The 11,371-nt window shown below is 45.1% G+C and overlaps 1 protein-coding gene across 1 annotated transcript in view; it reads left to right on the forward strand.

Moving 5' to 3' along the window:
* MBD2 (methyl-CpG binding domain protein 2) overlaps positions 1-7,114 on the forward strand; it is a 66,779-nt gene extending 59,665 nt beyond the window's left edge. Inside the window, exons 6-7 of the mRNA XM_081881673.1 lie at positions 4,343-4,488; positions 6,102-7,114. Coding sequence (XP_081737799.1) covers positions 4,343-4,472 — 130 coding nt within the window. The 3' untranslated portion in view covers positions 4,473-4,488; positions 6,102-7,114. The remainder of the gene's footprint in view (positions 1-4,342; positions 4,489-6,101) is intronic.
* Positions 7,115-11,371: the final 4,257 nt, after the last annotated feature.

Consider the following 11,371-nt stretch of genomic DNA (forward strand, 5'->3'; position numbering starts at 1 on the left):
AACCAAAAGCAGGGGAAATGGAGGAGGCTACAGGAAAGCGGGTGAAAGGGGAAATAAAAGTGGGCAATGGAATGAGCAGAGGGCAGCCTGGCTGAGATGCACTTGGCTGGCATTGACATATTGATATGGAAACCCTGCCAAGCCTTTGGCTGTAGAGGTCCTCTCGTATGTGCAAAAGGCAAGAGACCCGAGCTCAGTGGTAGAGCATGAGCTTTGCATGCAAAGGGTCTCAGGTTAGATCCCTGGAGCACCCAGTTTTTGAAAAGGGCACAGGTAGCAGAAAAGCCATTTCTGCCATAGATCTGGGGATACCCATATTTTTCTGTGTATAAGACACTCCCATGTATAAGACGCCCCCTATTTTGAGGGACTCCAAATTAAGAAAATGGGGGAAGAGTGCCCAGAGGGGATTGCTGAAAATCGCTCACACCCCAGAACCACACTACTATCGCCTGCCTGATTGTCGCAGCAACGGCCAGTCAACACAATCCCTTGCTGCAGCAACAAATAACACACCCAATAGCCTCTGAGAATCTCCTGCTCGCAGCAGCAACCAATCACACATCCCCCCAATGCACTACCTGTGTATAAGATGCCCCCTCCCCAGTTTTAAACATTATTTTAAAACTAACCTGGTCTTATACAGTCCTACCTCTGCTTACATATCCCTCCGCTTACGTAAACTTTGGGATACATAAGTGGCAAACCCGGAAGTATATTTCTGGGTTTTTGCCACACATGCATGCGCAGAAGCGCTCTACCACCACATGCGCAGAAGCAGTCCCTCCAGTTGTGGAAACCTCAGGATCCGACCAGAGCTCCAGAACGGATCCCATCCGCAACTGGAGCTACCACAGTACACGGAAAAGTACGGTAATTCTGGGCTCTCATATACATTGCACAAGCTTTTCATATACATTGCTTTTCACTGCCAACTTCCCACTCTCCCCAAAGGGATCCTCAGTTGTGATTTGTACCCAGGCCACAAGATTCCTTGTGCAAATACACATACATTAGTGCCTTCCATTCATTTACTTTAATCTCGCTCTCTAAATGCCGGCGGATGATTTGGTGACACGTTCTCTGTCTTGCACCTTTTAAATCAGCCTCGGCTCTGGAATCTGGGACGCCCCCCTCCACCAGCTCTTCTGCATGCGCAGGGCGCCTCTTTTGAGCTCCCCGACCTGTGCTTTTGCAGAGTTATCCTTACATCGCCTGTGTGTTGCTCAAAAATAAATCTCATTCATCAGCCTTGACATTACTGCCCCCCAACACTACTAAAGCCTGACCCAGCGCGATGTACTGAATGGAAAGATAAAGTAAAAGATCTGTAAACAGCAGCATAAAACATCTTTATTATTTAGTGAGATGCTTTTTACGAGACACATTTGCAGTCTCCGCGTCAGCTTGATCCAAGTGTTTCAAAATAAACAAAGAAAGTGTGATCGCTTCTTATCCGTGACATAAGGGCAGCGGCTTTAAAGGTATTAGAAACATAGAATTTTAGAGCTCAGAAGGACAGGGCAGGAACTAAAATTTGAGACTCAGTCACATCATCCCACGGCTTTATTTGCACTAAAGCCAAATCACTGTCTTTTTTAAAAAACAAAAACAAAAAACCCTTGATGTTTTAAAAGACCATGTTTTTGGCCAGCAGGGGCTCTGCCAATAGTTTTTAGTGGTAAAGGTAAAGGGACCCCTGACCATTAGGTCCAGTCGTGACCGACTCTGGGGTGGCGGCGCTCATCTGGCTTTATTGGCCGAGGGAGCCGGTGTACAGTTTCCGGGTCCTGTAGCCAGGAGGACTGAGCTGCTTTTGGTGAACCAGAGCAGTGCACGGAAACGCCGTTTACCTTCCCGCCAGAGCGGTACCTATTTATCTACTTGCACTTTGACGTGCTTTCAAACTGCTAGGTTGGCAGGAGCAGGGACCAAGCAACGGGAGCTCACCCCGTCGCGGGGATTCGAACTGCCGACCTTCTGATCAGCAAGTCCTAGGCTGTGTGGTTTAACCCACAGCGCCATCCGCAGTTGGGTTTAAAAACCTGGTTTGCTTGTTTTAATTACTTGAGTTGGGAGTGGGGAATCTGGGGCCCTCTAAATGTTGTTGGACTCCATTTACTGCCAGCTCCAACCAGCATGACTAGAACTATAATCTAGCAACACCTAGAGGGTTCCTCATCCTTGTCTGAAGGCAGCTAGAATAATCAGTTTTGAGTTTGCTTTGAACCTCCTGCTTTTCAAACATGGGATTATGAAATGTTACAGAAGAGTGCTTGAAGATGGGAGCTCTCTGCTCCTTTCAGTTATCCAGTGTTCATTGCTCTCATTCCTTTAAAATAAGAAAAACTCTGGTGCATAGTAAGGAAAAGTACATTTGGAAAAGTTTTGGGGATTTGCGTTCAGCTTCTCCATCTAGGTTTATTAAAGCCATACAGGTCTTTGTAGCTGCTGGCTTTTCATCGCTCTCAACAATGGAAGTGTGGCAGAGAATCCCAAGAGATTTTTCCACCCTGACATCACATTCAGTGCTGGCTTTCAGCATTCCCCCAGTGACTTATTCTTCCAGAATTCAATAGTTCCGTGTTTATGTTAATTCTTCTTCCAGGAAAAAAAAAAAGATGGTGGATAGGCTTTCTTTTTAGTCTTAAAGCCAATGACCTCCAAACTGGTATATGTATTTGACTCAGTTTAGCTGAAATGCTTCCTTCTCAACTGCTACATCAGAGTTCATAAGTGAAAATCAGTGAATGTTGATGAGATTAGTGGTGGGTCCCTATTAAGCTACCTATGAAGAGCTTCATTAAAAGAATCACATAATTTGCCTCAGTGGGGAGCATGGATTTTAATTTGTAGCAAAAAATACTGTATGGAGATAGTTTTCGCATTGGACACAGCAGGTGTTTTTCTTGATGTGGAAACTCTTCTCATTGACTTGAATATTTGTACTTTAAATGGATGTGAATCTGGGCTTCTCTTATAAAACCTACCTGATCCCCAGTAAAAGGTATCCATCCACCTGATCTACGAGTAGATCCTGAGATCTATGGGTATACGGCAGTATACAAATTGTTGTTGTTGTTATTATTACCTACAGAAGCAGTGTTTAGAGCATCTCATTTGTCAATTATGTTTTTTCTCCAGTTTGTCAATTATGGCTCTCCAGGTAGCTCAGTTGATAGAGCTTGAGATTCAATCTCAGAGTCATGGGTTCAAGCCGCAGGTCTGCCAATTATCCTGCCTTGCAGGGGGTTGGACTAGATGACCCTCACAGTCCCTTCCAAGTCTACAATTCTGTGGTTCTATGGGAATGCCTTCTTTTAGATCAGGGCTGGGGATCCTGTGGCCCTCCAGATGTTGTTGGACTGCAACTCCCATCATCCTCGGCCACTATGGGCCATGGTCAGGGATGATGGGATTTGGAGTTTCAGAGGGCCACAGGTTCCCTCGGGGACTCACTTTCATGGGAGATAGACGGGAGACTTTTAGGACGGTAGAAGAAGCAGGAAGTTTCTGAAGGAAGTACTGGAAAGATCTAGGTGGAGAGAGACTTCAAGAGCTAGAAGAGACAAGACAGGAATAAAGTGGAAAAGTTTGTTTTATAGTTATTTCTTGAATCTGGTAAGGTAACATTAATACAATAAATTTGTATGTCACTAAAGTGTATCTCATGCAATGTAAGTGGGCTGAATAGTAAACTCAAAAAATGAAGATAGTAAATTGAAGGAGTTAACTATTAGAAAGATGATCTTGGAGAATTGTTACAAAGGTGTCACAATGAAATTCAGTTGGGGGGATTAGAAGAAGTCAGATAACAATGAAAGTTAATTTGGATTTTAGAAGTATTAAGTGTTTTTTATTTTTCTTTCTTTTTTCTTCTAGTATTGTAATGTGTTTCGTTTTGAGTCTTTTATATGTTATATTTGTTATCAATGTGGAAAATTAATAAATTTTTTAAAAAAACCTCAAAAGAAACAAAATAGAACATGTGTTAAGGGGGGAAAATGGGATATTATATGTCTACAAGAGACTCATGTCTCCAGTAATCACACAAGAGTTTTACAAAATGGGAAATTAGGAATAGAATTTATTGCATCAGGGACTGAAAAGAAAAGGAAGGTGGTAATCTACACAAAATCTAGTTTGGACCTGAAGTTGTTCAAAGATGAGGAAGAACTATAGGGGTGGAGATTAAATTTGATAACAGAGGGTCACAGGTTCCTCACCTGCTCACCTTCAATCCCTGATTTATAGAGATAGCATTGGCCTGCTGATTGACTTCTTTTTCCATTTGCGGAGATAATATTTCAGTGATGTTTTCCCCCTCTGGGTTATTCCACAGGAAACAAGAAGAGCGAGTACAGCAGGTACGGAAAAAGCTGGAGGAGGCGCTAATGGCAGACATTTTGTCGCGAGCTGCAGATACAGCTGACTTGGACGAGGTTGAGATGGACGATGGCGAAGAAGCATAAGAGGCAAAAGCATCAGGTACAGCCACGGGTTCCTTGTGGAGCCACAACGCTGCGTGTTGGAGTGTCTCCCTTAGTTACTGTGATTGCTGCTTTGCTGTTGAGCATGAAAAGCCTGCAATTTGTGAAGTGCTTCACAGAGCACAGAAGTGGCCTCTCCAGGCCTGCCAAGCTGATTGGCTAAAGGTGAAGAGACAGAATAGATCTTGATGAAAGGCGCCAGGCAAGGGCCATTCTCAGCAGCAGAGCCCCTGCTTTTGCATGCAGAAGGTTCAGTTCCTGGCGCCTCCAGCTAGGGCAGCAAATGTTGAGTTGGTGAAAGGCAGCTTCCTAGGCCCCTGTGTCCTTCCCAAGGCCTTCAAGGTAGTCCCTTCTTCTTAAATGTTTGATTGAAACTACATTCTGAATGGGATGCGGGTGGCGCTGTGGTCTAAACCACAGAGCCTAGGGCTTGCCGATCAGAAGGTTGGCGGTTCGAATCCCCGCGATGGGGTGAGGTCCCGTTGCTCAGTCCCTGCTCCTGCCCACCTAACAATTCAAAAGCACGTCAAAGTGCAAGTAGATAAATAGGTACCGCTCCAGCGGGAAGGTAAATGGTGTTTCCGTGCGCTGCTCTGCTTCGCCAGAAGCGGCTTAGTCATGCTGGCCACATGACCCGGAAGCTGTACGCCAGCTCCCTCGGCCAATAAAGCGAGATGAGCGCCGCAACCCCAGTCGGCCATGACTGGACCTGATGGTCAGGGGTCCCTTTACCTTTACCTTTTTTACATTCTGAATAGATACAGTGGTTGCCGTCTTGCCCTCCCCTGTTCTTTTTTAAAATGAGTAAGATTTCTCCATAACTGAATACCTCAACATGGTGGTGTGTATATAGCATGAGTGGGAAACATACAGTACAATCTTGACCCACTAGGGAGCCCAGTGGCCCAAAAGCGTATTTTCCACAAACCATGCCATCAGCTGGTATCACTGGCCATTACGTTTTATAGCTGGTTTAAGCAAGAGCTGCTGAAAAAGCCTCCATGTGGTCAGAAGCCTCCAGGTGACAGTAGCTGTCGTGGCTTCTAACAGTTCCTGTAGCCCACTGTGGAGGCCCTCTTCCAACACATCCTTAGTGCATCCCATCTGCTCAACCTCAGGCAATGCCTCATTTCTTGCAGCAGAGGTGAACAAGGAAGCTGCAATGTCTCCTGGTACTTTTTGTTTGCTGTAAGTAATTGTTGGAGGGTGAGTGTCCGGCAGCTCAATTCTATATATTATCCAGAAGTTAGCTCCGTTGACTGTACTGGGGCTTACCAGCTGGTTGTTGGATACTGAGTGTGGCAGTGTAGTTGGATACTGAGTGTACTTGTGAGTAAGCAGCCCTGAGTGAAGAGTAGAATATGTCTCTTCCCGGGAACCTGTAGCATTTGTCAGGACCAATAAAACTGCTACAGGCAATCTGAGGCTTCAGATTATGTGGAAGCTTTGTTCTAGAGCTCCTGTGGTATAGATCGTCACCGTTAGAATAAAAGATGTCTAACCATTGTCATTCTTCTCTCTCCATCTCCCTCTTCCTCCCTCCCTCCCTCCCTCTCTGTCTCTGTCTCTCAAAAACCTGTTTCATACCCATTCCCTACATTCTACATACAGGTACTTAAAACAGAATTATCCCCAGAAGAAATTCCTGGAAGCTGAAGGCGCTTTTTTTTGGTTTTTGTTTTCCATTGGTCTTTTATGAAAAGAAGAAAAGGACCTGTGCACATTTATATAGCTTTCTAATAGCATTAAAAACCAATGCCTTTTTTTGGCTCTTTTTTATGTATATATCTTTGGGGGGGGGGGGAGGAAACAGAGAGACCAAGAAAGAAAAAGGAAAACCCACTTTTAAAAAGTTTGTGTCTTAACGACTTCAAAAGTCTTCTTTTTTATTTTTATTTTTTTTGTTACATCAGACAATTCCCTAAACTCAAAGCTGAGCTTTCAACTCTAGGCTGCAATCTGGAACTGTATGACTAGCACTAAATATTTTGGGTTTTCCCCCCTTCTTCTCTCTCTCGCTCTTCCTTTTGTGTGGATGTCTGTGTGCTGGTAACAATGGATCAGGCAAACGGAATGTTCGCTCCCGATTTAAAAAGAAAGAAAGAAGTCTATTGTGACATGTGTTGTACATATATTGTATAAAAGATTTTTTTTATATACCGGAGTTGAGTGGAAACATCTGTAAATTGACCCATCGCCACCCCTTCTCTAAAAGAGAAATAAATAACTGTATTCGGAGCAACTAAATTTGTAGACTGTGATGCGCTATAATTAAGTGGAAATTATAGGCACCCGTGCCCAGATCGCCAGATGGAACGGTGGGCAGAGAAATAAGGGCGTTAAGTGAGTGGACTGTATCCAAGACACCCGGGTTCAAGTCACTGACTTTGATTTGCACTTCTTAAGGGCCCAAATGGGGATTTGGCATCCCCAGCCGAGGCAACTATCCTAAGTTCAGCGGGAACTGGATGAGCACTGTGATGCGAGTATGAATGCACACACCTGCCGAGTGTGTGCGGATCAGCCTCAGTTCTCCATTTGTGAAATGGGAATGAGTGACCTACCTCACAGGGTTGTTGTGAGGATGAACCTAATAAAGATTGTAAAGCACTTTTCAAATGAAATGGTTTGCGCAAATGTTGTAGCAGTCGGTCAGCGCAAGGAGAGAAAAAGTCGCTAGTGGTATTGGCTGGGGTGGGGGGGAGGCCATGACTTGGTGGGAGTGGGGTGCTTGCTGCTTATGTGGACCAGATGTGGGGAACCTGTGGTCCTCCATGAAGTGATGGACATGAGGCAGGAGTTGATAATGCAGGTGAGCTGCACACAGGTGGGCTGCATGCGAGCTGCTGGCCAGCCCTGTGGAGCCTCCTTTTATTGAGACAAATATGCAAACCAGGCAGATACATTTTGGGCTGTGACCTTTACACATCTTCTGGTCCCAAGATCGTGGGGTGGTACAAAGTTATTTTGGCACCTGTTTCCACCTCGTCATTTTCCCCTTGCACAGTGTATGACGAAGGAGACAAAAGATCTCAGAGACAAAGGTTACAGACAGGACACCGCAGACTACTGAGACTGCAAAAGGTTAGACAGAGGGCAAGATGTTCAGACAGCCATGGCTTTGTCTGTGTGTGGGGGGGGAGTGTGCCCCGCACCCCAGGGTCACACGTGCAGGCATACTGTGGCTGCCTGCGGGTGGGGAGTGTGCTCCTTCTGGACCCCACTCCTCACTCCGCGATCATCCCCACACTCCAGATGTTGCTGGACTGCAGATCCCATCACCCCTAGCCATTGGCCATGCCGGCTGAGGCTGATAGGAGTGGCAGTCCAACAGCGTCTGGAGGTCTCCATTTTCTCCCTCCCTGGTGTCGTGGTTGGAGCAGTGTGCTTGACAAATTTGACCCTCATGAACTCTGAACTGAAGTGCTCTAATCTGCACCTTCAGGGCTGATGTATGGCTCACAACTGAGCTATCTATCGGTTGCTGCATTTTTCAGAAAGCTGCAACACATTGCTCAAAATATGCATTTTCCAATGTTGAAAGAAAATATAGTTAGAATGCTATTTTGAGAAATGACACATTTGGGAACATGTACTTAAATGTATATTCTTTTGCAGGTTTTTTTTTTCTTTTTTTAATTGTGGATCAGTGTGGAAATGGATCAGAGCAGGAGTGAAAACGTGTGAAAGCAGCACACACCCCAAATAGGCTGATGAACAGGTTCAGAGCAGGCTGTTCATTGCCCTATCCTGATGCCTGCCCTCTATTCACGACATTGTATTGTGTTCCCCTACAAAATGCTGCCCTGGGGTCTCCACCAATTACAATCAAGCTTGTTGGTAGCTAAAATGAGAGGAATACTGATTGCGGAAAGCCAGTCCACAGGAAGACATCCATCTAGCAGAGTCCGAATCTGAAGAGCCTTTCAAGGCTTCTTGGTAGCAGGGAAGATAATGCTTGTTGCGTGGTGATTTTTCATAAAAGTCGCCCCATAGACACCGTAGTGAATAGAATCTAGTGGCTTTATAATAATGTGCATTGAACTTCTGCAGCCGGAGCCATTTATCTTGGACTTTGCCGTTTCCAGTAGTCTCTCCTGGCCTAAGTTGTTTCCAAATAAACCATTGATCACGGGACTCCTCAAAGCCTTGCAAAGCAACCTGCTCTGCGGGTTTGCCTCCCTTGATACTGATGGGTAATTTATTCTTGTTACAAGACGGAATTGGAAGCCTGTTAAACATGCATTGAACAGTGACATTAAACTCGGGATCTGTCTGCTTTCGCAGAGGAATGGATGGTTGCAATGCAGAGAAATGGTCTGCTATGACAGGCTGCAGTTTTCAATTAATGAAAAGCCTGTTAAATCTGAATTAATTAATTGGACAGCATGCTTTTTAAAAAAATACATTAAAATCTAGATGGCAAGTGCCATTTGAAAAGAGGCACCCCCTCTTTCAATCGCTTGGGGAGAATGCCTCTTCTTTGCATGTGTGATGGTACCAGGTTGTCTAAAAACAAAGGAAACATTACTTCAGAACTACTATCATCAATTCATCCATAGATGAAAACGTCTTCAATCAAGTTTCAGCCCTAATGTATAATTAGGGTGCAGAATGCCACGTCGCAGGATCACATTCACACGGTGCTATACCAGCTGCACTGGCTCCCAGTGGAGTACAGGATTGGGTTTAAGGTGCTGGTTTTAACCTTTAAAAACCCTATACGGCCTAGGACCCTTGTAACTATGGGGCAGCCTCTCCTGGTATGTCCCACAGAGGACCTTACGGTCTTCAAACAAAAACATATTGGAAGTCCACAGAGAGGTTAGGCTGGCCTCAACCAGAGCCAGGGCTTTTTCGGCTGTGGCCCCGATCTGGTGGAATGCTCTGTCACAAGAGACTAGGGCCCTGTGAGACTTTACATCTTTTCACAGGGCCTGCAAGACAGAGCTGTTCCACCAGGCCTTTGGCCAAGGCACAGTCTGACCCCCTCCTTCTGTAATCCTCACAGAACTCTAGCCAAATGGTTGCCATTAATTTGATTCTGAATTGATTTTAAAATGAATTGATTTTAGAATTCTGTGTTACTTTTATTGTTGTTAGTTGTTCTGAGCCTGGCTTCAGCTGAGGAGGGCGGGAGATAAATAAATTATTATTATTATTATTATTATTATTATTATTATTATTATTATTATTTATTATTATTATTATTATTATTATTATTATTATTATTATTATATTTATATTCCACTTTTTCCTCCAAGGAGCTCAATGTGGCATGGATGGTTCTCCCCCCCCCCATTTAATTCCCACAACAACCCTGCAAAAGAGGAGACTGAGAAGAGCTATGAAGGAACCCAAGGGTCATCTAGTCCAACCCCTTGCAATACAGGAATGTCAGCTAAAGCATCCAAGATAGATGGCTAACCAACCTCTGCTTAAAAAAACCCCAAGGAAGGAGTGTCCACAACCTCCCGAGAGAGTTTGTTCCACTGTCGAAAGTTCGTCCTGATGTTTAGTCGGAATCTCCTTCCTTGTTACTTGAAGCCATGGGTTCGAGTCCTGCCCTCAGAAAGGTAACTCTTGGAAGTACTATAGGAGTTGCCTTCCTGAGAGTACTTACCTGAAAGTAGGTACTGCCCTTGCCCACAAAGGAGCCCAGGGCTCCAAACAGAAAGTAGAAAAGCAGTTCAATTAAAAGAAAAATATTTTAAATTGCCACATATGCTTCACAGTGGAGAACAATTTCAAGGTTGCTAGGAACAGCATCTTTCAGCCACCGGATACCCGTGGAGCATTTTGCACCAGCCAGCTTTGGGATCAAGTGCAAGGAAAGCCCCACATGGACTGCGCTACAGTAATCCAACCTTGAAATTATTAAGTAAAGAACTCCAGCAAATCAGGGCAGAGTCCGACAGCACAATCCCCACCCACTCCCCTCCCCTGCCATGTATGTTGAAAGGAACCTTAATGATTGCATCAAACTGCAGTGCTTTGACAGCCCTGCATTTCAGCCCTTTGCCACAGTTGCTACTTTAGCAGATAAGGCTGCTTCCTGTCTTATATATATCTATTTAGTAACTGGATTTCCAACCCTACAGCTTTTTTTTATATATATGAAGCTGACAGTTGATTCAGGATGGGCAAAATGTTGTATTCGCATGTCGTGCACTGGATTTATGAAACTTGCTGCCGCGAACTGTGGCAAATGGACATAGGCTTAGGTGGCTTTGAAAGGGGATTAGACAAATCCATAGAGACCTGTCAATGGCTGTTAACCATGCTGCATATATGGATCCTTCGGGGTCAGAGGTGGAATATATGCCACTGGATATCGGCTGCTAAGGAACAATGGGAAAAGGTAGTGGTTGCCTTTGCAACATGCTTGCTAGTTTGCTGGACAACTCTTCCTGATTGCTAGGTGCTGCACCAGATATGACATTTGATTGTATCCCCAAGTTGCTCTTCTCTTAAGGGAGAGCTTGAGTCTCACCCTTTGGTGACCCATGCAATAGCAAAGGTATAAGGCTCTCCAAAAAGGACGCGGGTGGCGCTGTGGGTTAAACCACAGAGCCTAGGACTTGCTGATCAGAAGGTCGGCGGTTTGAATCCCCGCGACGGGGTGAGCTCCCATCGCTCAGTCCCTGCTCCTGCCAACCTAGCAGTTCGAAAGCACGTCAAAGTGCAAGTAGATAAATAGGTACCACTCCGGCGGGAAGGTAAGTGGCATTTCCGTGCACTGCTCTGGTTCACCAGAAGCAGCTTGGTCATGCTGGCCACATGACCCGGAAGCTGTACGCCGGCTCCCTCGGCCAATAAAGCGAGATGAGTGCCACAGCCCCAGAGTCGGCCACGATTGTACCTAATGGTCAGGGGTCCCT

This window comes from Podarcis erhardii (assembly GCF_964252035.2).
Source record: "Podarcis erhardii genome assembly, chromosome: 11".
In the NCBI taxonomy this organism is placed as follows: domain Eukaryota; kingdom Metazoa; phylum Chordata; class Lepidosauria; order Squamata; family Lacertidae; genus Podarcis; species Podarcis erhardii.